Source organism: Rhinolophus hipposideros (genome assembly GCF_964194185.1).
Source record: "Rhinolophus hipposideros genome assembly, chromosome: 6".
NCBI classification, from domain to species: domain Eukaryota; kingdom Metazoa; phylum Chordata; class Mammalia; order Chiroptera; family Rhinolophidae; genus Rhinolophus; species Rhinolophus hipposideros.
In genome coordinates this window covers 56,207,827-56,232,640 of record NC_138052.1, presented here as the reverse complement: position 1 = coordinate 56,232,640, position 24,814 = coordinate 56,207,827, and the positions used below count along the sequence as shown (strand labels likewise).

Genomic DNA, 24,814 nt, shown 5'->3' with positions numbered 1-24,814 from the left:
TTCAAAGTCTCAAGAGAATTTTTATTGAAAATCTTCTACTAGAACAGATGGAGCAAAATATTTTAGCAGTGGACAGTTTTTGCTGCTTTGTTTCATTTTCTCTCGAGGATTTTTTTTTTAAGAGAGAAAGTTCATGTTTAGTCTACTCAGAATTAAGACTTAGTGGGAAAAGCAGAGATTGCTCTTCAAATGCCTCTAAAGTTGCTTTTCTATAGCATAGCGTCCCTTATGTTTAGGGAAGGCAAACCCTTTTAATAATCCCTTCTTGATGGTGCCTAAGGCGGCTGGAGTGCTTAAGTCACTGCAGACACCTTGTTTAGCTCAGAAAATTACCTTATGTTCTATCTCTTCTCCCGTTTCAACTTTTCTTACTTCTTTCTGGCTGCCCTCAGGTGTATCCCATGGCCTTCCTGGCTTTGATGATGCTCCATGTTAGATGCTGTTGGTGCCTGGCCCGTAGCTCCCAGGACCCTGCCACAGTCGTGCGCACTGGCCAGACTCTCAGCTGAAGATACCTCTGCTTGTACCTCATGGCAGAGCTTGCTCTGCCCATCTGCCTGTGAGCATCCCTCAGCAATGACTGACAGAAATTGGTGCATACAACTTTAAATATTTTATACTTTTATTTGTCAGTTACACTGCAATAAAGCTGTAGGAGAAAAAGAAATTGGTATATGCATACTCTAGCTCCTCAAACTCAGGTGGGAGGCATGTGGTCTACAATGGCTCTATCATTTCTCCAGCAATATTAAGTTCCAGTTACCCATAGTAGTCATTAGCTAATAACACATCCTTTATTCACTTCCCTCATTTTCTTGCATCACTTCTCCATCCCCATACCTATGTTTGCTGGATAATCTCCCAGATGACCACCTTGTCTTTTCTCATGGCCTGCTTTAGGGAAAGTTAATCAACATACTGCTACTGGATTTCCTCCTTTTCTTACATGCCTTCAGCCTGTATTCAAGTCATACTCCATGTCCAAACTAGGCAGCCAGTGAACGTCCTTGCTTCAGTACCCTGCATCCCTACATATATTGAAGCAAGTCTGAGAATTACATGTCATATGTGTGCTTGCAATCTGTTTTCATATGCAATATACTTTTATTATCTTTATCTCCCTAGATAAATTGATCTGTTAAACTAATATGGTAATGATTTATAAATCCGTGTCTGCTGGCCAGAGCGCTTTCTCTCAATTTTGAGCATGTATATTGAATGGCCTACTTGTCTCTTGGATGTGCCCACACTCATCACACTTAGCATAAACAATCTTTAGCTCAACAAATTTCTTTTTAACTCTGTTCCGCCTCCAGGCTTCACTGCACCATTTATCTGATTGCTTAATTCACAAAGCAGAGAAAAGCCTTGACAACTCTCATTTAATCCAATATCAAAGAATCTTGCATTCAGCTACAAGTACAGTAAGTCCTCACTTAATGTCATCGATAGGTCCTGCAACTTTAAACAAAATGACAACAATGAAACCAATTTTACTAATTGATATGAAGAAGAGTTAAGTTCCTGTGGCATTTCATTAACATTACACGGAAACAACATTGAATGGAACGGCATTATTCGAGGACCTGCCTTAGTAGAACACTCAATTTACACATTCTTTATTAACAGCAGCTTAATGATATTGCTTTATTTTTTTCACAAAATGAGTAGGTTCAAGGTAGGTGGCTGTGGTGTTGATTCAATAACTTCAAAATGCCCAGCAATATTTTTGCAGCTCACTGGGTGTTCCCCAATGGGATCAAGACAGAGCTGCATCATATTTCTCTTTCAAGGAAAATAGAAGTATGACGCAGCAGCTGCCATGAGGCCCTTTCACCAGGAAATGAAGCTTTCCCTGAAGAACCTTCCAGCAGACTTCTCTTTATGGCTCATTTGTCAGAGCAGTCCAGATGACTGACTACCCCAGCTACAAGGGAGCTTGAGAAAGCAGCAGACAGGATTACTATGATTGGATTTCCCCAATCAAGATCTATTGACTTGAGATAGGCACATTGGTACCTCACAAAACCAGAAAGAAAGAGAAAATAGTTATTAAGTAATTTGCAGCATCTGCAATGAACTCTGTCCTCCTTCCAATCAAACATCCAGTTGGGTCTACAGGCATACCTCACTTTATTGTGCTTTGCTTTATTGTGCTTCACAGATAATGCATTTTTTTTTTTTTTTTTTTTTTTTTACAAACTGACGGCCAGGCCCTCCACCAGCAAAAATATGACAACTCACTGTATTTTGATACTCACTTCGTTGTGGTGGTCTGGAACCAAGCCCACAATATCTCCGAGGTGTGCCTGTACTCTATCCTTTAAGTAGCTCTACAATGAACCTACTTTGTCACTGCCCCCACTTTAGAGTAAACTATTATTATCTGTGCACAGCACAACAGTAAGACTCTTGCTATTTGTTTTTCTGCTTTAACTCATAGTTATGTCCTTCCAGTCTCTTCTCCAACTTTATCCAGATTAATCTTCCAAGGAGGTAATAAGTCTGAACTTGTTATTTATTTGTCTTAAAACACTTCAGTGGCACATACCAGGCTGTTTCATTCCGCTTATCATCGTTATCCCTCGTGCTTGGTACTTGCTTCACCAACCATTCCCACTTACCCACATTTAGCTAACTCCCAATCATCCTTTAAGTTTTTCTCTCACTCTCGCCATCATGTCCCTCATATCCTGGCTGAGTAGATACACTTTTATGTGTTCTCAGTTTCTATATTTGTGTTGTGTAGTTGTTCTGTATAATACAATACTGTATTATCATTGTCTCATTATATCATTGTGATCACCATTAAACAGTTTCTTTAAAAGTAAAGCATTCGTTTTATTCACATCCAAATCCCCACCACCCAGCAGGTACATAAAATACCAGGTACATAAAAGTTCAACTAATGTCTATTGAATACACAAATTGATTAAAGACGAATATTTGCATATTGTTGTTAATTGGAAAATTTTGGTAGTAGTTATTTCTGTAGACATCAATAATAAAAGAACGAACAAGCAACAGTATAGCACAATTATTTAGAATATGGATTCTGGATCCCTATAGACTAACTCCTCAAGGTCAGCTCTGTAATCTTCATCTAGTTGAGTTAATCTCTTTGTGCAAATTTCTTCATGTGTAAAATGTAGATAATGATAATACTCAACTTGAAAGGCTGTTAAAAGGACTTAAAATGTTAACGCTTGCAATTATAAGTAATGTATGGGATAATACCTAACACATGGTGACTGTTACAAAAGTTTTTTGAATAAGAGAATAAGACAGTCATGATTTCCTGTCCCCATAGAACTTATGGGACAAGTGGGCACCATCCAATAGAAATATAAGATGAGCCACATAGTGTATAATTTAAAGTTTTCTAGTAGCCACATTAAAAGTGATTGGATTACAAGTACAATTAATTTTAAGAATTTATTTAAGCCAATATATCAAAATATTGTCATTTTAACATCAATATAAACAGTTATTGAGATATTCGCATTCTTTATTTTGTACTAAGTCTTTGAAATCAGAGAATATTTCATACTTACATCACATCCTAACTCAGATGCTTAATTTTTATCTGTATTGAACCTGTGTTTAGATCTCATACAGTTGAAAAAGTAGGCTCATATATGCACATTTGTTCTAAATATGGTTAATAATTTTACAACTGATTTAAATATCGTTTTAAATTTTAAATTTATTAAAATTATATAAAATTAGGAATTTATTTTCTCAGTCACATTGGTCACATTTTAGTGTTCAAGAGCCACATATTGGATAACATAGGACTAGTGAAAAATACTTAAGTAAGCAGACAATGATAGAATGTGATTAAGTGCTACGTTACGGCGAGAATAGAGTGCCCAGGGAGCATATGTTAAGGACACTGATGTAGCTTAGGCAGAGGGAATTTATCGAGGAAATTTTCCTGGAGAAAATGCTCTGTATCCTGAGACCTCATGGATGAGCAGGAGCTAGCCAGGTGATAAGGAGGAAAGAGCATCTGACAGAAGAAATAGTGTTGGAAAGGAAGGGAAATGTATCATTTTCTCAGACTTGAATGTATTTCAGAGTGACACATACAGAGAATATATGTATGTGCAGTAAGTGGGTAATGGGTTAGAAGGGAAGAGGTAGAAAAGGGAGCAGTTGATAGGGGAGGCTAGAAAAGTCAGGAAGGGAGGAAATCGACAGGTTTCACGAGACATATGAAGGAATCCGGAGTATCCTGAAGGCATAAACAGGGTTGTGTTCATATGGAATATTCTTCAGCCTTTAAAAGGAATGAAATTCTGACTCATGTTATAACATGGATGAAACTTGAGGACGTTATGCTGAGTGGAATAAGCCAGTCACAAAAAGACAAATACTAACTGATTCCACTCATATGAGGTATCTAGATTAGTCAAAATCATAGAGACTGACAGTAGAATGCTGGTTGCAAGGGGATGGGGAGAAGGAAAATGGGGAGTTATTGTTTAATGAGTATGGAGTTTCAGTTTCATAAGATAAAAAAAGTTCTGAAGATGGATGGTGGTGATGGTTGCAAAATAGTATCAATGTACTTAATGCCACTGGATTATACACTTAAAAATGATTAAGACGGTAAATGTTATCTTGTGTGTATTTAACCATAATAAAATAAATGGCTGGGCATCAAGTTAAAAGAAGTTATCCCTGTGATGCAATCAAGAGCTAAAGATGGGAACTGAAATGGGGTAAGATAAATATGGACAAAAAGAAATGGGCTGAATCCAGGGATATTAAGGGTGCGATTAACAAGAATTTGTTGGCGATTGATGTTAGTCAATCGTTAGGGAGAATCAAGAGTCAAGCTATGTCCCAGGTTTCTAACATGAAAATCTGGGGTGGGCAGTGATGACATTCACTGAGACAGGAAAAAAAGGAGGAGGTACAGATATGCCTGGGGCTGGGGATGAGGGGAAATAAGGGATTCACCTACAGACACACTGATTTTCAGGTGCTTGCAGTGAATCCAAGGGAAATTGTCTACCAAGGAATCGGGACTATAGGTCATAATTCTGGAGACAGATCTTGGAATCACTCTCATATGGCGAAAATTAAAGCTATAAGAGTGGACGATTACCAAGGAGTATGCCATGGACATTGTTTGTCCGCCAGCAAATTTCCCTTAGTTTTGAGTATTTTGTACTTCCTCCCCAATAGTCTGTGTGATTTGGGTGGGGGTCCTTCTCTGGCCATAAGGATAGAGCATGAGACCCAGGTCTAACTTAAGTAGAAGACCACATACACCTGGCCACAGTGATTGGGTATAGGAGTGGCAGCCTAAGCTACTAAAATAAGTAGGAATCTAAGAACTTGTATAGGAGCTGCTGATAGTGAAAAGGCCTAGTCTGCTTTATCCCATTGGACTACAACCTGGAAAAATAAGAAATTAGAGCTACTGTGGCCATCTTGATACCATGAGCGTGACAGTCACTGGAGGCCATCACATAGAGTGTGAGAAGGTAACCAACACATAGATTTGAGGTGGAAAATAAACTGCGTTTTTCTTTGTGTCTTTCACCCCTGAGTCCAGTCAGACCTGAAGCAAGACCTACCCCTGGACATTTCAATTTTGTGAGCTAAAAAAATGACTTTATTTTTCTTAAGCCATTCTGAGTTGAGTTTTCTGTATCCACGTAATAGTGTATAAATTCAGTCCTCACTTCACATGGTAGTGCAGGAACATAAAAATGACCCTGCAAGCTAAAACAGGAAGAATCACAATTGGGTGTGACCTTTAAAATGTTTTTGTCAAAACATTAAAAGCTCTCTTATTTTGAGAGGTGAAACAATGATAAAAGTATTATAATATTTGTTTAGTACAAGGAAAGTTAAAGCATTAGAAACATTGAGAATTAAAGTGTTTTATTTCTTTATACAAAACTTAACAAAAGGAGGTTGAATACTTTTAGTCCTCTCATCATGTGACTTGAGATGTAGAGTGCATATTTTTATTATGCCTTGGCAACTTATCCTACTCCTTTGTGAGTTTAAATTAGCTTCCTACATTTTATCTTTTGCACTTTCAATGCTGTGAAATATCTCTGTGATTTCCTTTCATTTGAAGTGTTGTTGTTGTTGTTGTTGTTGTTTACCAGCGTCACTTCCTCAGGAACACCACACTTTTTGTCACAACCACTTTCCTCCTTTATGTGGTGCATCTCCCTTCATAAAGTTCCCGTGGCTGCATGTCTAGTCTCTGGAACAAAAGCAGTGTCAACCTCCGCACAATCAGCTATTTCTTTTTAACTCTATTTACGTTCAATTCTAGTTCTGCAAAGTCTTGCCAATTTCTGAAACAATTAAATCAGCCTTCACTGGCAGCGAAAGGTTTTTCCTTAGTCTTCTTATAATTACTGTTTTCTTTCAGCAGAGCACCTAACTTCAGTGTTCGGCCTAAATGCTAGTTAAACTAACTGGGTTTTTATTTTCATTATCATTTTCAATTCAAAGTAGAAGTAAATGTTGCATTTCTACCACTAGCAGCTTTCTCTTCTGGATGGAAGTTAAGCTAAACAATGTTGAAGCTGCTTTACCTTGTTTTTGATTCATTGGACGTTATCAATATCGTTCATTCAGTGGCTTCATGCAGACCGGGTCTCCTCTTAGGTTTGTTCTGCTGTCTCCATTTTCAAATCTCCAAATCACATCCAATTTAACTTCCAGTGTTGTCACTTTTAATTTTTTTTTGCTACACTTTCATTTTTTTTTTATTATTAATGTAACATGGGTTTGTCACTGAGAGACAAGGAGACAACCCACATACAACATGGGCTGTCTGTGAATGAACTGAATAAACTGATGGGCAATGGCCGATCACCAAGCAAATTTGAAAGAAGTCATTTGTTATTTATGTAGAGTGAAGTTTATGCTTTACACAATTATTCACAGTTAATATACTGTGCAACTGAAATGTGTTATTGGAGGACTGATATTATTTAACTAAACCATAGTAAATAAAATTTGTATATTTTAGAACTGTTCAAAAGCAGTGACTGCCTTACTCCCTCATGTAGAGATCATGTAAGGAGAAAACAGAAGAAATCTTGGAGGAAAACCAAGATTTAAGGCATGGCCAAAGAAAAAAAACTTGCATAGTAATCACTCATAAAGAGTGGCTAAAGAAGGAGGAGAAAAACCAGAAGCATGTGGTATCTATCACACACGGCAAGAAAGGAGATACTGCAATTGCATCTTCCACTTCTTTAAATTGAGACGTAATTCTCATCCCATAAAATTCACAATCCAGTGGTTTTTAGTAGAGTTACAAAGTTGTGCAACCGTTACCATTATCTAATTCCAGAATATTTTCACCACCCCAACAAGAAACCCTGTACGCATTAGTAATCACTTCCCCTTTCTCCCCTCTTCCCAATCTCTGGAAACTACGAATCAACTTTCTGTCTCTATGGATATGAAACAGTCTGGATATTTCATATAAAGGGAAATATACAACATATGTCCTTTTGAATCTGCCTTCTTTCACTTAGTATAATGTCTTCAAGGTTTATCCATGGTGTAACGTCTATCAGTAGTTATTACTATTTATGGCTGAATAATATTTTATTGTGTGGATATACCACATTTATTTGTCCATTCATCAAGTGATGGGCATTTGAGTTGTTTCTACTTTTTGGCTATTATGAATAATGTTGCAATAAACATTTGTTTAAAAGTTTATGTGTGAACATATGTTTTCAGTTTTCTTGGGGATATACCTAGGAGTAGAATTGCTGGGCCATATGGTAACTCTAACTTTTTGAGAAACTGCCAGACTGTTTCTATAGTACCATTTTATATTCCCACAAGCAAAGTGTGAGGGTTCTTTCACTTCTTTTTTTTAAAATCTTATTTATGATTATTTCCTCTCATTTTATTCTTCTTCTCTAGTTTCTTATTACATTTTATCAAGCACATTTCCTCTTTGCATCTTTGACTTCTGTATCCCATATTTGTTAAAGTTACCTTCTAAATATGCAAATAAATTTCTTCATATTGCAAATCATGTATGGCTCCCTTATCTCATGCTATATACAATTTATTTAAACTATACACAGCATAAGATCTCTCACATATCTCAAGTCATTTGTCTAAGCTGTTTATAACCACCAAAAGCATTTCCAAACTTGGTTAACTATGGATAAGAACCCTGACTTCATTTACCTTCCCTTCTTCTTCAATTGAATTTATTCCAATTCAATAATTTTTGGATGAAAAATCTGCTTAATAATCTCGGTGGTAGGTGGTGCAAAATGAAGCAAATTGCCTTTTACTTTGAAAGAAATATCTCAGTGTGCCCCACTCCAATGGATTGACAGACTTTCTACTGAGGTGTCAAGCTTCTGAATTTTCCTCGGGTTTACTTCCCATCCTTTAGCACGCATGAACCTCTTCAATGCATCTAGGGTGTCTGTCACTTATCACATCCCGCATCTATCTACATAATGCCATTGAAGTAGTGGACCAGCCTGATGTTCTACAGAATAGTGTAGTGATCAGTCCTTGAAGTCTAAATTAACACATACACCTGAAATGGAATGTGTCGAAGCAAGCTGCTTCTGGTGCTCTCTGCTTATTGGGCTAAGAAAAGAATGTTTGTCAGAACAACAGAATACCAGGTATCAGGGCCGTGTGAACTCACTCAACTAAAGGGAACATGTGTAATAGCACCTGCATTTAAAATCATCACTTGTTTAAATTTATAGTAATTCACTGAGATTCTCCAAGACCCATCTGTCATCTGAACAAACCAAAGAAAGAGTTTTTTGGTTTTTATGTGTGTTTTTTAATGGATATATGACAGGAACCACTACCTATATTTGTTAACATATGGGTTCATTTGCTGGAAAGAGGCCCAGAGTGATACAGGCATAAAAAAGACAAAAATTTCTTTCTTATTTGAAAGCCCTGTGTAAGCAGACTAGAGCTGGTGTAGTGGTACTATCAGTGACCCAATTCCATCTATCTTCTTCTCACACTGTTGCTAAGGTGGTGCCTTCCAGCTGGCACAAAGGGGACAGAAGAAGGAGTAGACATGTCACTTTATTATGATTAACAAGTCCTCGCTGTTTTAAAGTCGGTTTGTTACTTCTCAGGAAACTAATAATATTGATCCAAGGTTGTAAAGAATGATAGGTTTTGATGGTCTTTGGGTGATTTGTGTGAGCCTAGGCTGTGGTTTCAGGGTAATCTTTTTAAATATCTTGAAATATGTTCTCAAGCTTTATTCATCTCCACAACCAGCCTAGTCCAAGTACCATCATGTCTTGCTAGAGGAACTGCAATAGCCTTCCCTTACCCAACTCACCTGCTCTGCAATCAGATTTCCATAATGTGGTTAAAACAGTCTTCTAGAAAGTATAAATCTTACTTTAGTCTTGTTCACACTCCTTTCAACAGCTCAAAGCTCTTCAGTGAGAAGCAGACTCTGGGTCCTATCTTTTTTTTTGCCACCCCACCTCTTACGATTGTCCCTCCTCTTCTTGGTGCTACCCTCGATGTTTTTCAGATTCTTAAACTTCCCTGCTTCTCTTGCCTCAGCGTCTTTGCATATATTCTTCCCAGGCCTAAAGGACTCTCCGCTAGGCCAACCCTCCTCAGTGGGTAACACCCCTCCCCTTACCATAGAGCTCCACTTACTCAGTGGAGCCTGGCCACATCAGTCTCTGCCAGGTTCCTTTGTCTCAGGTTTTATGGACTAGTGGCTTTTGTTTTTCTTTCCTGCACTTATCTCAAGTTAGATGGGTGCACGTTCATTTGTGAGTGAATCTTATTAAAGTCTATCTCTTTCACTAGCTAGAAAGCTTTGAGAAGGCAAAGATTAACGTTCGTTTCTACTTATCCCGGTGCGCCTAACACCTAGCAGCACAGTGCCTGGCACATAGAAGCACTCAGGAGAGATTTGCTGAATATGTTTATTGTTCAGTGAAACAGGCAGTTTCTGAAAGGAGGGGAACGGGCAGACAAGCTCTGCAAAAATCAACTGAAGCAACTTTTCTTATGTCTGGTCCTGACTCTACACCCCAGTATTATGAACGAACATGAAAATATAGGGTTGGTGTTGTATTTTTTTTCCCATCAGAGGTGATCCATCTTGTCCATGTCAAGCCATATGAAGTGGGATCCAGGAATGAATTCAAAGGAGGAAAAAAAAACCATATTTGACTTAATAGAGGGCTGCTTTAAACTATCTCCTCTCCTGACTTTTTTGTTGTTGTTCCTTGAAAAAACTTCTCCACCTCTAAGATAAATAGATGAAAGACAAAAATATGCATGACCTTTTTCTTTCACCATCAAAGCACCTGAAAGTCTTAATAAATGATGGCTAGAGAGAAGTTCCCTAGAGGCTGCATCCTCCTCACCACCTAGCCACATACCCCAGCACCTCAGGATAATTTTGAAGGGGGGCAGAGAGACTGCAGCCTGCACAGTGTGACTGCAGCAGAGCATGGTGCCCCAACCTCCATCCCAAATATACCTCTCTTAGCCTTAATTCATTTCTGAATGTCAATATTAAGTATTCATTCCTTTTTCTTTGTGCTCTGTGATTTTGCAAGTTGTCCAGGTAGGAGCATCAAATTACGCCTCTCTCTCTCTCTCTCTCTCTCTCTCTCTCTCTCTCTCTCTCTCAGTGCATGAATTCATTCCTTTCAACAGTAAGCATGGACAAAAAGAGCATAAAGATAATGAGAGGACCTGAGGGGACTTGGGAAGGTATCCCAAGTGGCAAGAAAATGAGGGCATATAAAGGGTTGGTGGAGGGCACAGAAGACACGGAGTCTAATTTATAATCTTGGCAATATAGACTGTAATCTGCCTCATCAAATTAAATAGTTTTGAAGGAAAGGGAAAGGAGGTGTGTAGAAGCTCATATAGTTACCAATGAGGAGAGGATAATCTGTCTTACATCAGGCAACTGTGGGTGTCTGACCTCACAGCTTCTTGCCATATGCTAGGATGGAAGGGGTGGCCAATTCCCTTTGAGATGGCTCTTGGCATTTATAGTCCTCTCCCTGATGCTTTTCTGGTCCCACTTTTTCTTCCAGCTCTAGCTTGTCTGCCTAGGGAAAGGATAAGTCAATGAGTTCATGGGATGAAAGAGTCTCAGATTTTCAAACCATCTCACAAAGGAGAAAAGATCTCACAGCAGAAAAATAGACTGACGTGTTTATTCATAACCTGGGAAGTTGTTTTAAAACATCTAGTCTCATTACAAGTAGGTCCTCTGTTATGATACCATTGTGTGCAAAATACCTAGAGCTTAGGCACATTTGTGTCATTTAGCTATGCACACATGTGTTCATTTGTTTATTTATTATGAAAGTCTAACCTAATCAGACTGTCCTGGTTGTCCCCAAAAGTGTCTTGTCGCTGAGTGAAAGTAATTCCCCATGGCAGGTGCTCTCAGCAGGTGGCTGCTCATGGTACCTGCATTGGAAAGGTAGATTTAGTCAGAGATTTTATTTTAATATGAAATCCATATTACAGCCTGAGCCACTACTGGGTGATGTGCCAAAATTCATGTCTGCAGCATGATTTATTATGTGAAAATACCACAGAACTAATCAGTGGAGTTACTAATTAATACAAATCTGCATTTTTTGCATAAGCAATTAGCGCAAGGAGAAAGCAGTGAAAGAGGAAGTTTGACTCCTTTAATCTCAGTGTCTATTCAAGCGGAAAGACCCACCAGGGCCAAACTCCAAGATCTACATTTGGAATTTTCCCCCTTTGATTAGTTAAAGACATAAAAGGTCAAATTATCAATATTTAATTCGTGTGAAAACATATTTGTTAAAGAGGAAAGAAAACATTTTATTTAAAGAAGGTGAGACTCTAGGTGTGAATTATTGAATTAAAAAATATATATTTTCCATTACAGCAAAGTCTGAATAGAAATTAATAAGGATTCTGATTGCTTATAATAATGATGTTTGAAAATTAGATCAATAATTGGAGGAGGGTATAGGGTATATATTTCTAAGATATTTAAATTACCAAAGGTGATGGTCTTCTCAGAGTCACATCTCTACTATACTTTTCTAATACATTTTGGATATTATCTGTATTAAGATGCAATATTTTAAATCTAGTGTGATTTAGATAATCGTGTGGCTCACCACATCTGAGCAAATATGCCATTTAAGTTTAGTTGGTTTATTCCCCCATTAATTTAATAGAAATTATTTGTAATATAAAATAACTGGAAAGTTTGTAAGATGATGGTGATAGAAAAATATGTATATTATCAATAAAATGTATACTCCATAAAACACAAGCAAAATAATAAATATGTTTAAGTATTATTTCTGTGGACAGCAAATACGAGTTCATTTTGGTCTTGAAGCTGTGTGGCAAATAAACGCAAATGTTAGAAGAAAAACTATCTTTCTGAAAATTATTCAATACATTTTTTTGTTTCAAACTCACTAACTCAAATTATAGTTTAAGCCCGTTCCTTCACCCCAAACCTTGATATCTAGTTTTCCAGGAAACTTATTCTGAAGAGAAGATGGCTAATCAAATACACATTTACAGAGCTCTCTGATTAAAAGTTCAGATGTAGTGGTCAGTCGTTTTTCAAAAGAAGGCCAACAGGAAAAAGTGAAAGCTGGATAGGGAGTGGATTTGCTGAATCTTAACACTGAATTCCAGGGCTACGGTAGTGGGAATTGTCCAGGGTGCTGATACCCTGAGGAAGCCATTTCTCCTACAAGCTGCCTGGGGCTCTAAACCTGGTTTGCAGGGCTTCTCCTGCCTTTAGGAACTTGCCGGATCTCCTCTGGCGACTCACTACAGCAGCCGTTGTTCTAGGGATACCCAGGCGCCGTCAGTGCTCTTCGCTCTCCACACCGGCAGCTACACCCAGTTACAGAGGATTAGTGTGTGTTGCTTTTTACCGCAAAGGTGAGCAAACGCTGAGCACGTGTCAGTTACCCGGCCCTGCGATCCGCGTTAGGCTGCAAACTGTTCCTCAATCCGGGAGAAACAGGTGCGCACCCTCTGTTTAGGCTCCTCGCCGGAGAGCAGGAGCTCCCAGGAACACACATTCACTCATGCACACTCACACCTACACACACTAGCACTCACATAACTCACACCCACACGGACACTCACTGACACAGTGAGTATACACATTTCATACACACGAACAATCACACACGCTCATACATTCCTTATACACACTCCCATTCACACACAATCTCACATCCGCTTATACACTCACACTCAGATTCACACCCGCTCGTATACTTAAGCACGCGCACAGCCACACACACAGCCCGTCTGACGCACGAGGCCTTGAGCCATCATGCAGGTGACGTGCGCCTGCGAATGCTCAGAGTGGCGTTGATTTTATGTTGTTTATATGCATGTTGGATGGTTTAAGGAAAGCCCCTCCACTCCTGACCCGGATCAGAGAAGACCCTCTGAGACCTGTAGGCGCTGTGAGCGGCGCCACCCAGGTCCCAGAGGAGGACGCAAATAATAAATAAAAGAGCCCAGGCAGGCGGAATGGGGAAGCCCGGTACTAAATCACTCCCCAAATCACAGCCACGTCGTGCTCCATCCAATAGCTCTAAGCGATTTGTGGGATTGGGGGTTGGAATCAATTTTTTTTTTCGTTCTCGCAGGTGCAATATGAATCAATTATCTTAATTAAGATTATGCCGCAAGCCCAGGAGATTTGGAGAGGACGGGTTTTTCGCTCGGGGCGACGACCAGGCATTTTAATAGCTTCTCTCTTGCTCCGGTCTCTCCCCTCCCGCCTGTCTGTAGAGGCCGGGCAGTTCCAGCCCCTGGCCAGGACCCGGGCTCCAGTGGCCTCCCAGGAGGTGGAGGCGCACACCCGGAGTGGTGCCCGCGATCTGGGCGGAAACAACAGCATCCCCTCGAGGCCTCCCAAGTGCCTCTGAACTGCTGGGCCTGTGGGGACCCTACAGTCCTCGGCCCCGGCAACCTACGGTCGCTCCCGCCCTTCGGTCCCCCACCACCTATCGACCCTGGAACCGCCCAGGCCAGGACAACGCCCTCCTGGGAGGGGCGGGGAGGGGACACGGGAGCCTCTCCAGGCCTATGGGGCCGCCCAGGCCACACTTGATTCTTTCATTGAACGCAAGCCCCCCTTTGCTAGAGTGAGCATCTGTTTCCCCGCGAAACGGGTCACCGCCGGGAACGCCAGCTCGGCCCCAGCTCTTTATCTTGGCCCTGTGAATGCATCGCACCCGCGTTCTCCCGACAGCTACACGCTTCCCACATAAGTCCTGGCTACACGCCTCCGTCCCCCTTTTTCCCCCAACACACACACAGTGCTACACGCCTCCTTTCCCCCCACTTTCCCCGCCCCGGCCACACTCCCCTCTCCCCCAGCCGTAAGCCCCCTCCTACCCCCCTTCCCGCCTGCGCTCCCGCTGCTGCTTTAACGGCCGGGACCGCCCGACCAGTGCCGCTTGCTCTAAACAGGGACCCGGGGGGCGACAGATTTGGGGCATTGCTCGAGGGCAGTGAATCATGAAAGCCGCTTTTGTTGCCCGCGCGTGCGGTTCGCGTGCCGCTCAGCCGCCTGCAGCGCACAGTAGCGACTGGAGCTGGAGAACGGGGACCGCTAACGGGCAGCGGGAATAGAGAGAGAGGGAGAGAAGTTAGGAAATCAGGAGGCGGGAAGAGTGTGCAACCGTCGAAACAAAGCTCAAAAAGGGAGAAGAAAAGAAGGAGGTAGGGCGAGGCAGTGGCGACCCTTCAGGAAGAGCCCCGCAGAGCCTGAGCTGTCCTCTCCCTGCATTCAGGCCACTGCAGTCTGTAGCCCCACTTCTTGGCCCCACTTTTTCACCCCTCCCATCCCAACAAAAAGCACCTCAATTTAAACGTAATGTGTACTCCTCCCTTCCGGGTGCGACTGCCTGGCTGCAGCTTCCCAGGGGTGCCGCGTGCGCGGCGATGCGCGCCCCTCGGTGTAGACTTGTCTCGCGTGAAGGCGGTTGGGCACCTGAGCGCCGCGAGTTGGGAGACCGAACCTCTCCAGGCCTCTGGAATATCCGAGAGTGGCCTTTTCTCTGTACAAATCCCCAGGCCTGGCAGAACGATGGGAAGTGGGATTACGGGGGAATTTATCAGGAGGAGAGGGAAGAAACGGGTGTAATAATTCCCGCATTTTCCACATTAGAGTCTCAGCTGGTAAAACACCAGGGTTTCCTTCCCAGCCCGGGAACATCTGACTCCACAGAGTTTACTGTATTCCACAGGATGACGCAAACTGTGGAAGTTTCTTCTTGGGTGCCAGGGTGGTGGTGTCAGAGGTGGTGGTATTCCCTAGACCACCTTCTGGCCTCCGAGGCAGATGAAGCCATCTTCCACCCTGCCTCCCAACATCCCCCTCTGAAGCTCCCTTCCCGTAAGTCTGAAAAATGAGAGACAGGGCAAGAGTTCCACATCCCCTTTGCACAGAGGGCTGGCCCATCGGCGCTGCTGCTGGAAGAGTGGCAGAACTTGGTCCGACCCTGCCGCAAGTGTCCTCGGATATCCGAGTTGTGGACCGACCTCTTCAGGCTGTTACCTCCAGTTTTAAACCATCACTGAAGATACGGACGGTACAGAGATACATACTGAGACTAGGCTCTTGGATGAATTCTTTTATTCTCCTTTGTGCCTCTTGTACACCAAAGAGCGAACACAGAAAAGCAAAAACCCATACAGTTTGCCCTGGAAACTCAGCATGACTCAGGTCACGCTTTGGGTAACGGGTGGAGCCTCGCATCCCTTTAGTCCTCTTTCAGATTTGCGCTGGACAGGGAAGGCTGCATTCGCCACCTTCCAGACACCAGCGATCTCATTAGGAACCTCTTCCCCTCCCCACCGCATCCCCCCCCCCTTCCCCAGGTGCACCCACCTCCAGCCGCTCAACCTTGACACTGTTTGCAAACTCAAGGGGCTTTTAGAGCAATCGGCTTTAAATAAGCATTCAAGTTCGAAGCATTCATTGCAAGGTGCTACCTGGGGAGGGTGAGAGTGGGGAGAAGGGGTTAGTTAACAGAGGAATAGAGGCTGGTGGAGAAAGAATGGACCGGAAAGGGGTCAGGCCAACTTTTTTTTTTTTTAATGTATCATACTGTAACACTCCTTGATGGGAATGACTGAATAAAGAATCGCCATTTAAACATAAATATGGCTCCTTCAGAATTAGTCGGGAAGCTCTGAGGTCTTTGCATGACCATAAGGTGGAGGTCGCGTCAAATCGGTCTTTGAGGTCTGGAAGAGTGGTGGCCATCAGCCCTGCCCAGAGTGGTGCAAATGGATTTCCTTTAGAGAGGAGCGAAACTGACCCTTTTAGCACAGGTCCTGTGCATACTCCCTTTGAGAAGTCTTGTCTGAACCAACTACGTATTTACAGGCCCCAAAGTGGCGACTAAGGCGGTAAGGCAGCCTGTGGTAGGCAACCAGGGAAATCTAGGTGAGGGCACCGTTCGCAACGTTTCAATGGCCTTGGTTAAAGGCAGAATCCAAGCGTCAGAGAAATCCTCTCCAAAGCTACAAGGCCAACGGAACCGAGGTCTGAGAGAATGGACCAGCTCACTCTGAGAACAAGGACCTGTGGGGGAAGGGTGACCCGAGGTAGTGAGAACTCTCCAGAGACAGAGGTAGCTGAGGGTCAGGGCAGGCCTGGTAGGGTAGAATGACGTGCACATTTTCTATACTGAAGGGGCTGGGAGTGGGCGGTCCAGTTAAGGGGCTAAAGGACTAGTCTCAAAGCTGCATTTACAGATGAAGCAGTTTTATATGTCGCGTATGTTTGCTTAAGGGGTTTATGGAGATTAGGAGAAGCCACCTTTTGGCGTCAATAAGCAAAGCATCAGCCAACGGGGAGAATCCAAGAGATGGGCACCTCAGAAAGGGCAGGGAGTCTTGGCGCCCAGGAGGGCAGTGCCTGGGCGAGCGAGAAATCGAAAGAAGTCAGGACGTTTCACTGTGCGCTCCAGTCTCCGCGTTTCTGCCTTTCACCTCTGCCCTATTTCCCGCCCGGACGCTGGCTTCTCGCTCGGATCTAAACCCAGTCGATGTTAGTTTTCCCGCTTCCTTCCCTCAAATCCCTTCCCCCTTCCCTCCATCCCCGGGGCCCCCTCTCCATTCTGCCGCTTGAAAGGGTTAATCTCTCCTGCGGGTAAAAACAGGTCCACGGAGTCTCTAACTGGCGACAGATGGGCCACTTTCTTCTGGCCACAAAGGGGCCGGAATGGAGCGCTCCGCGGCATACAAATGGGCAGGTCACGTGGTTCCCGGCTCTTGGCCGGACTCGGAGGACCATATGGCGCATGCCGGGGAGGATGGCGAAGGGGCGGGTGTAGGGTGGGGGAGAAAGGAGCAGGAGTAGGAGGGGGTGGGAGAGGAGGGAGGTGGAAGGGAGCGCCCTGCCTGGACGCGTGCGCAGGCGCTGGGCGCAGGGACCTGCTCGACTCTCCGCTCTCGCCCCGCCCGCGCTCAGCATCACCAACTCGGCTATATAACCTGAGCGCCCGCGCCGCGGGGACACGAGGAATTCGTCCCACGCAGAAAGCACGGCATCCGGAGGCCCCAGGGTTATGAGACCATCACTGCTCAGGACCTACTAACAGTTACAGGTAATTACAACCCTTTCATTTTTGCTCGTGAATAAAAGCAGTCATTGAAGACCCATATTCTGCATGTATGCATTTGTGAGCATGTATATGTGTGTCGAGACAGGCATTCTTCCCCATAATTGCAGACAAGTATGCACACATTTTGACTCTCATCACTCAAATACCTACTGCAGGCTTTCTAATTTTTAAAACGTTGTTTTAATTTTCTGGGGTTTTTAGGCGGTGGGAGGAACGAGTATAGGGGCATCTTTGGGTTTTTAAATAATGCACAATAACTCTATGATTATTGGCTAGTGGCGATTTCAAAGTGCTGAAAGCAAGCAACTATCTCACTCCTCCCCCCACCCCAGTAAGGGGGAAAAGCCCTTGTTACCAAGATTTATTTTGTGTGCATGTATTTTATGCACATTGGAAATACCAAATTATTTTTTCAGTAAATGGAAGGGACAGTGATACCTTGAGTATACATACCCTGCAAAATAAATCGGGTTGAGAGACAGTTTAGTTGAGAGGGTGGGGGAAGGATGTGGAGAAAGGGAAGAAAGGGCGAGGGACACACTTCTGCTACCTGTTACTGCTCCAGAGGTGGCCAAGTCCCCAGCAGCCACTGCACGAGCCAGAAATCAGTTGTCTCACTAAAGGCTTTTTATCTCCCTTATTAGAAGCGTCAACTTCGCCATTGCCAATTGCTGACCATTATAATTACTCAATCTTTTAAAGGGAGGTTTGAAGGGAACTTTGAAAAGCCCCAATAAAGAGCGGGTGGCCTTTTCAATGGGCTGTTTATTAGAGAGGAGCCGTCCGCACCTGATCCCCGGCGCGTGGAAGAGCGCTCTGCGCGGCGCCTCCAGCCCTGTCCAACTAGCAAGCACTTTTACAGAAGGTAGAAATTCAGCAAAGGGCCAGGGGTGAGAGGCGAGAAAAGAAAGGCAAGGGTGGGATGGAAGAGCTCTGCCAACTTTTGTTGCCAAATGTTTTGTTGATGGTGAAATAATTCGGTGGAAAGTACTTTTCCTCTAGCTTGCATTTGCTCTTCAATCTCTGTTTAGTATAATCCTCTTAAAAATCACTGCCAGCGTTGGTAAATTACGTAATGGCTCTTCGACTTTAATCGCTAAGTATTGAGAAGCCAGAACAGAACTGGGAACAGAATCGCATTTTTCAAATTCATTATTTTTATGAAGTTGTGATTTTGAACTCATGCAGATAAGCACGAAGTCACCGAAATGTACACTCGTTTTCACACATATTATCCTGCCGGGTAACCACCGTAAACACACTTAAGCTCGTCACTAGGAAACAGACACACATGAGTGTACATATACACATAGTCACTCTCTCCAGCACCCCCAGCGCTGTTCTGTCTCCTACGTACCAGCGGGGCCCACACGCATTTAACTTTTCCTTCGGGGCATCCATTTTGTAATGAGATGGTACTTCTTTTCACGTGCACTTCTACAGGGTTAGGAAGTGGGAGCTGAAGGCACGGGTGGTTTTTGAATGCGGTGTTTTTCTCCTTTTCTTTCTGTGTTTACTCTCTCCCCTGTTGAATGTAGGACACTGAAACATGACAAAATCATACAGCGAGAGCGGGCTGATGAGCGAGTCTCAGCTCCAGGGGCCTCCAAGCTGGACAGACGAGTGTCTCAGTTCTCAGGAGGAGGAGCACGAGGCAGACAAGAAGGAGGACGACCTGGAAACTATGAACGCGGAGGAGGACTCACTGAGGAACGGGGGAGACGAGGAGGAGGAAGACGAGGACTTGGAAGAGGAGGAGGAGGAAGAGGAAGACGACGACCAAAAGCCCAAGAGGCGTGGCCCCAAAAAGAAGAAGATGACCAAGGCGCGCCTGGAGCGGTTTAAGTTGAGGCGCATGAAGGCCAACGCCCGGGAGCGGAACCGCATGCACGGGCTGAACGCGGCGCTGGACAACCTGCGCAAGGTGGTGCCCTGCTACTCCAAGACGCAGAAGCTGTCCAAGATCGAGACGCTGCGCTTGGCCAAGAACTACATCTGGGCTCTGTCGGAGATCCTGCGTTCTGGCAAAAGCCCTGATCTGGTGTCCTTCGTACAGACGCTCTGCAAGGGCTTGTCCCAGCCCACCACCAACCTGGTTGCGGGCTGCCTGCAGCTCAACCCTCGGACTTTTCTGCCTGAGCAGAATCAGGACATGCCCCCGCACCTGCCGACAGCCAGCGCTTCCTTCCCTGTTCACCCCTACTCCTACCAGTCCCCGGGGTTGCCCAGCCCTCCGTACGGGACCATGGACAGCTCCCACGTCTTCCACGTCAAGCCGCCGCCGCACGCCTACAGCGCCGCGCTGGAGCCCTTCTTTGAAAGCCCCCTGACGGATTGCACCAGCCCTTCCTTTGACGGACCCCTCAGCCCGCCGCTCAGCATCAATGGCAACTTCTCTTTCAAACACGAACCATCCGCCGAGTTTGAGAAAAATTATGCCTTTACCATGCACTATCCTGCAGCGACCCTGGCAGGGGCCCAAAGCCACGGATCCGTCTTCTCGGGCGCCGCTGCCCCGCGCTGCGACATCCCCATAGACAATATTATGTCCTTCGATAGCCATTCACACCATGAGCGAGTCATGAGTGCCCAACTCAATGCCATCTTTCACGATTAGAGGCACGTCAGTTTCACCATCTCCGGGAAACGAACCCACTGTGCTTACAGTGACTGTCCTGTTTACAAAAGGCAGCCCTTTGGGTACTACTGCTGCAAAGTGCAAATACTCCAAGCTTCAAGTGATATATGTATTTATTGTCGCTACTGCCTTTGGAAGAAACAGGGGATCAAAGTTCCTGTTCACCTTATGTATTATTTTCTATAGCTCTTCTATTTTAAAAAAAAAGTACTACATACAGTAAAGTTAAAAAAAAAAAAAGCACCACAAATTTGGTGTAGCTGTATTCAGATCATATTAATTATCTGATCGGATAACAAAATCACAAGCAATAATTAGGATCTATGCAATTTTTAAACTAGTAATGGGCCAATTAAAATATATATAAATATATATTTTTCAACCAGCATTTTACTACTTGTTACCTTTCCCATGCTGAATTATTTTGTTGTGATTTTGTACAGAATTTTTAATGACTTTTTATAATGTGGATTTCCTATTTTAAAACCATGCAGCTTCATCAATTTTTATACATATCAGAAAAGTAGAATTATATCTAATTTATACAAAATAATTTAACTAATTTAAACCAGCAGAAAGTGCTTAGAAAGTTATTGTGTTGCCTTAGCACTTCTTTCCTCTCTAATTGTTAATAAAACTTGCACAATTTGAGCAATTCATTTCACTTTAAAGTCTTTCCCATTCCTTAAAATAAAAACCAGATTCATAACTCTCAAGGGGGTGAAAAAAAGAGATGTATTCCCTAACAAAACATATCAATTCATTACTTGCACAAGCTTGTATATACATATTATAAACAAATGCCAACATACCCTTGTTTAAATCAAAAGCTGCTTGACTATCACATACAATTTGCACTGTTTCTTTTTAGTCTTTTACTCCTTTGCATTCCATGATTTTACAGAAAATTAATGTTTCCAGAAAATATAAATGCATGATTTTATACATAGTCACACAAATGGTGGTTTGTCATATATTCATGTAATGAATCTGAGCCTAAATCTAATCAGGTTGTTAATGTTGGGATTTATAACTATTGTAGTCAATTAGTACAGTAGCTTAAATAAATTCAAACCATTTAATTCATAATTAGAACAATAGCTATTGCATGTAAAATGCAGTCCAGAATAAGTGCTGTTTGAGATGTGATACTGGTACCACTGGAATCGATCTGTACTGTAATCTTGTTCGTAATCCTGTATATGATGGTGTAATGCACAATTTAGAAAACACTAATTCAGTTGCAATAAAATAGTATTAAAAATCTGAGCAAATGTTGCATTTATTCTTTTAGTATTTTTTTTTAGTATAAATAATTCCTAAGTAGAATAGTTGCTTTATTTGCTAAGGTAAGAAAAAAAATACTAAACATTATGTGTAGAATAAAATAAAAGAGAAAAGTTTACTGTAGCATACTCTCTAGTCTGTTTATCTTGATTAGGAAGTCATCAGCTCTTTGCAGATAATGAATGAACCTAACTGATATTTCATTACTTGAAATATGAATGAAGCTGTGTGGGGGTGTGGGGGGTTGGGGGGAGGGTTGTGGAGAGACAACAGTTGTGTTTTTGTTTTTCTTTGATTTAAGTGTCTTCATCATTAGCTTTGGGTTTCCATTCTTTTAAATTATTGTGTTGCTTTCTTCTCGTTTTTAAAAAAGGGAGGTTCAGTTAATTATTAACAAGTAAGTCCCCTAGCTTAGTTTGCCTACATATTTAAATATATATTTTAAAAACTTTAACCTTTTCTTGGTGCTTGTTTATCTGTACATTTTCCGGAGCTGATATGTTCTCTATTGCAAACCAGCACTATCCCCAAAACGAAGTTATATACCTTTAGGAAACGCCAGGGGAAAATGATTTAATTAATTTAAAGAATCCAAGAAATGGCATTTTATAATTCTATAAACATCTTGTGATGTCTTCAATCATTTTTCCAAGAAAAAAAGGTAGTGAAATATTTGTACTCAAGAATATACTATTTGTACTTTAATACATTATTGGAGGCTGTAATTGTTTCCCCACCCACTTTGGAGCACTATTGTGCTGTTTCATAAACAAAACTCATTGGAAAAATTTACAGATAATTCTATCCATTGTGAAGTCTACTAAAAAAAAGTTTGGCATTTCTCTTCCTCTGGATATATTGACTGACAGGAATGATTTCTAGGGAATAACATTTTGGCACTTGTGCTCTGGCTGTACTGTGGTTCTCTGATTACTGTCATTAGTAACTCCATTGTTCTTTCTCTGCCTTGGATGCCACATTGGATGACTACCTCCCTTCCCAAGCTTGTTCCTTTAATCTCCTTCTCATTGGTGATTTAGGGGTTCCAGAAAGCTGACCTCATTTAGCAAGCTGCTCCAGAAAAATGTGAGTAATCTAATGGACAGGAACAATTAGCCATACTAATAACATTGCCAGTGGGGCTATGTCAAGCTGTGACAGTAGCAGTAAGGAATATTTCAACATCAAGAAAATGTTTGCATGCCATTTAAAATATATTATTTTAGCATGTTTTCCATCAGCCTTCATCATGACAGAAACATTTTTATGTGACTCCCAACTTTATCCAAAATGTAATAATCTCATTTCAAGTGAATCAGAGTTGTTGTTTTGGAATCAAGCTGTTGCTTCCGATATCCAAGACTCTTGGTGTTCTTGCTTTAAGAGACATAATACTGATATAATATTTGAACACTGCCATCCTTCCAGCCCAGGAGACCATGAAGTGGACATTCAGGTCTGATGTGATCTATTCAGCAGCTCAATTTCACCTGTAATTAGACATCTTCATGCGAACTAAAAACTGTTGCCGTAGTGCACAGAAGTAATAAAAAGAGAAGGACATTTTTGAGAATTAAAAGAATCCAGCTCTTCAAACAGCAAGCAGAAAAATTTATAATGTGGATTTTTTTGTAAGGTAGAAGTGAAGACTGTAAGTTAGGGTTTTTGTTTTGTTTTGTTTTGTTTTCTCCCATTTTCCCTGTATAACTTCATTCTAAACCATAAGGATTCTTTCAGTCAGTCAAGTAGTAACTCACATGCCACCATCTTTTATTCAAAGGCAGGCACAGATGTTCCTTCTGCAGGGGAGGTTTTAATTTATGAAAATGATATTGTTTATGCATGAATGAACTGAATGCACTCTGCATAACGTACAGCTCTTCCATCTGATCAGAGAAATACCACAGAACCAGTGCCAATGTCAGAAACATATTCTACAAATTTACTCACTTAAATGTTTAATGAATATTTGGAAGGCATTTTTCAAATCACAAGAAACCTTTTCAATTATCTTTTTCTTTTCTTTTGGAATTGTTAGCCATATTTAAAAGAGACGCTTGCAATTTGTATAATAGGCTAATATCTATATCTAGCTAATAAGAAAATGAAATGTTTCACTAAAAGTGGAAAGCAACCCAAAAGAAGAAACACTGGCAATTTTAGCTTCATTTGGGAAAAATATTTCTTTTAATGTTGTTTCATATTGCTTGTTAGGAGTAGTATTTAGAATTCTGTGTGTTCTTTCATCTTGAACAATTACTATCCTATCAAATAATACCTTAGATCTACTCATTTAATGTGAAAATGCTCTGAAGATTTATTTCCAGAAAAAGCTGGAATTTAAAATCAGCAGACAGTTTCAAAGTTAGAGATGAAATTTGGCTAATTATTTTAACTAGTGCATAATTCGTTTAGAATAGAACACTGCATAACTTAGATTTCATTTACATCACAAATTGCATTTATACAGTATTTGCTTTTAATCTTAAGACAATTAAAGACAAATTAAAATGGAGGATTGTGAGATGTTGAGAATGTTCTACTAATTTTAAGTTTATAATATGTTACACTAAAATAACATTTGAAACAAATTTGTGTCCTAATTTATTAATCTTAAAAAAGCTCCCCATGTTTTCACATTTGAAATTCTATAATTCTTACAAAATAAATGCATTTCTGAAACAAGCTAGCAATTACTAAAATGATATATGGATCATTAGCTAAGAGTTTGAATCGAGCTATTTTAGTTCTATAATTAAACGAGAGATTTAAAGTGAAAATATCTATTAAACTATTAATAAAACTAGGTTCCAAAACATAGGCTGATTTTGTCCTAATGGGAATTCTAAAATAGCAAAGCTATTTCTTAAACTATACTAAAATCTTTTTTTTTTCTTTTCCCTCCATCATCACTTATTTCCTGAAAACGACCTACATAAGATCTTTAATTCCAGGGTCTGATAAAGAATAAAAGAGCCAATGCAACATCTTGTGGAACACCAAGGCTGAGAACTCTTGTTGTTACCTTCGCACAGAGGCATTCTGGCGTCAGATGCACAGTGATTTGTATGGTGGCATAATCACTGGCTCCTGGCCAGGCATTATGTTTCAGAGGACACTATTGTCAAGAACCATTCAACTAGAAATTTGCACTGTATGCACTGAAAAGTTGAGATCATCTGCCTTCCTATGTCAGAAAGAATTCTGTGCTGGCAATTGACTCATG

At 41.7% G+C, this 24,814-nt stretch overlaps 1 protein-coding gene across 1 annotated transcript; it reads left to right on the top strand.

The window, feature by feature from the left end:
* The first annotated feature begins 17,491 nt into the window (after positions 1 to 17,491).
* Positions 17,492 to 21,563, top strand: NEUROD1 (neuronal differentiation 1). The gene is made up of 2 exons (XM_081051618.1): positions 17,492 to 17,645; positions 19,202 to 21,563. The coding sequence occupies exon 2, from the start codon at positions 19,213 to 19,215 to the stop codon at positions 20,278 to 20,280; it is 1,068 nt and encodes a 355-aa protein (XP_080907744.1). The 5' UTR covers positions 17,492 to 17,645; positions 19,202 to 19,212; the 3' UTR covers positions 20,281 to 21,563.
* The last annotated feature ends 3,251 nt before the right edge of the window (positions 21,564 to 24,814 follow it).

What these genes read in the sequence shown, in the direction of transcription:
- NEUROD1 (XM_081051618.1), top strand. Translation starts at nt 19,213, where the DNA reads ATGACAAAATCATACAGCGAGAGCGGGCTGATGAGCGAGTCTCAGCTC.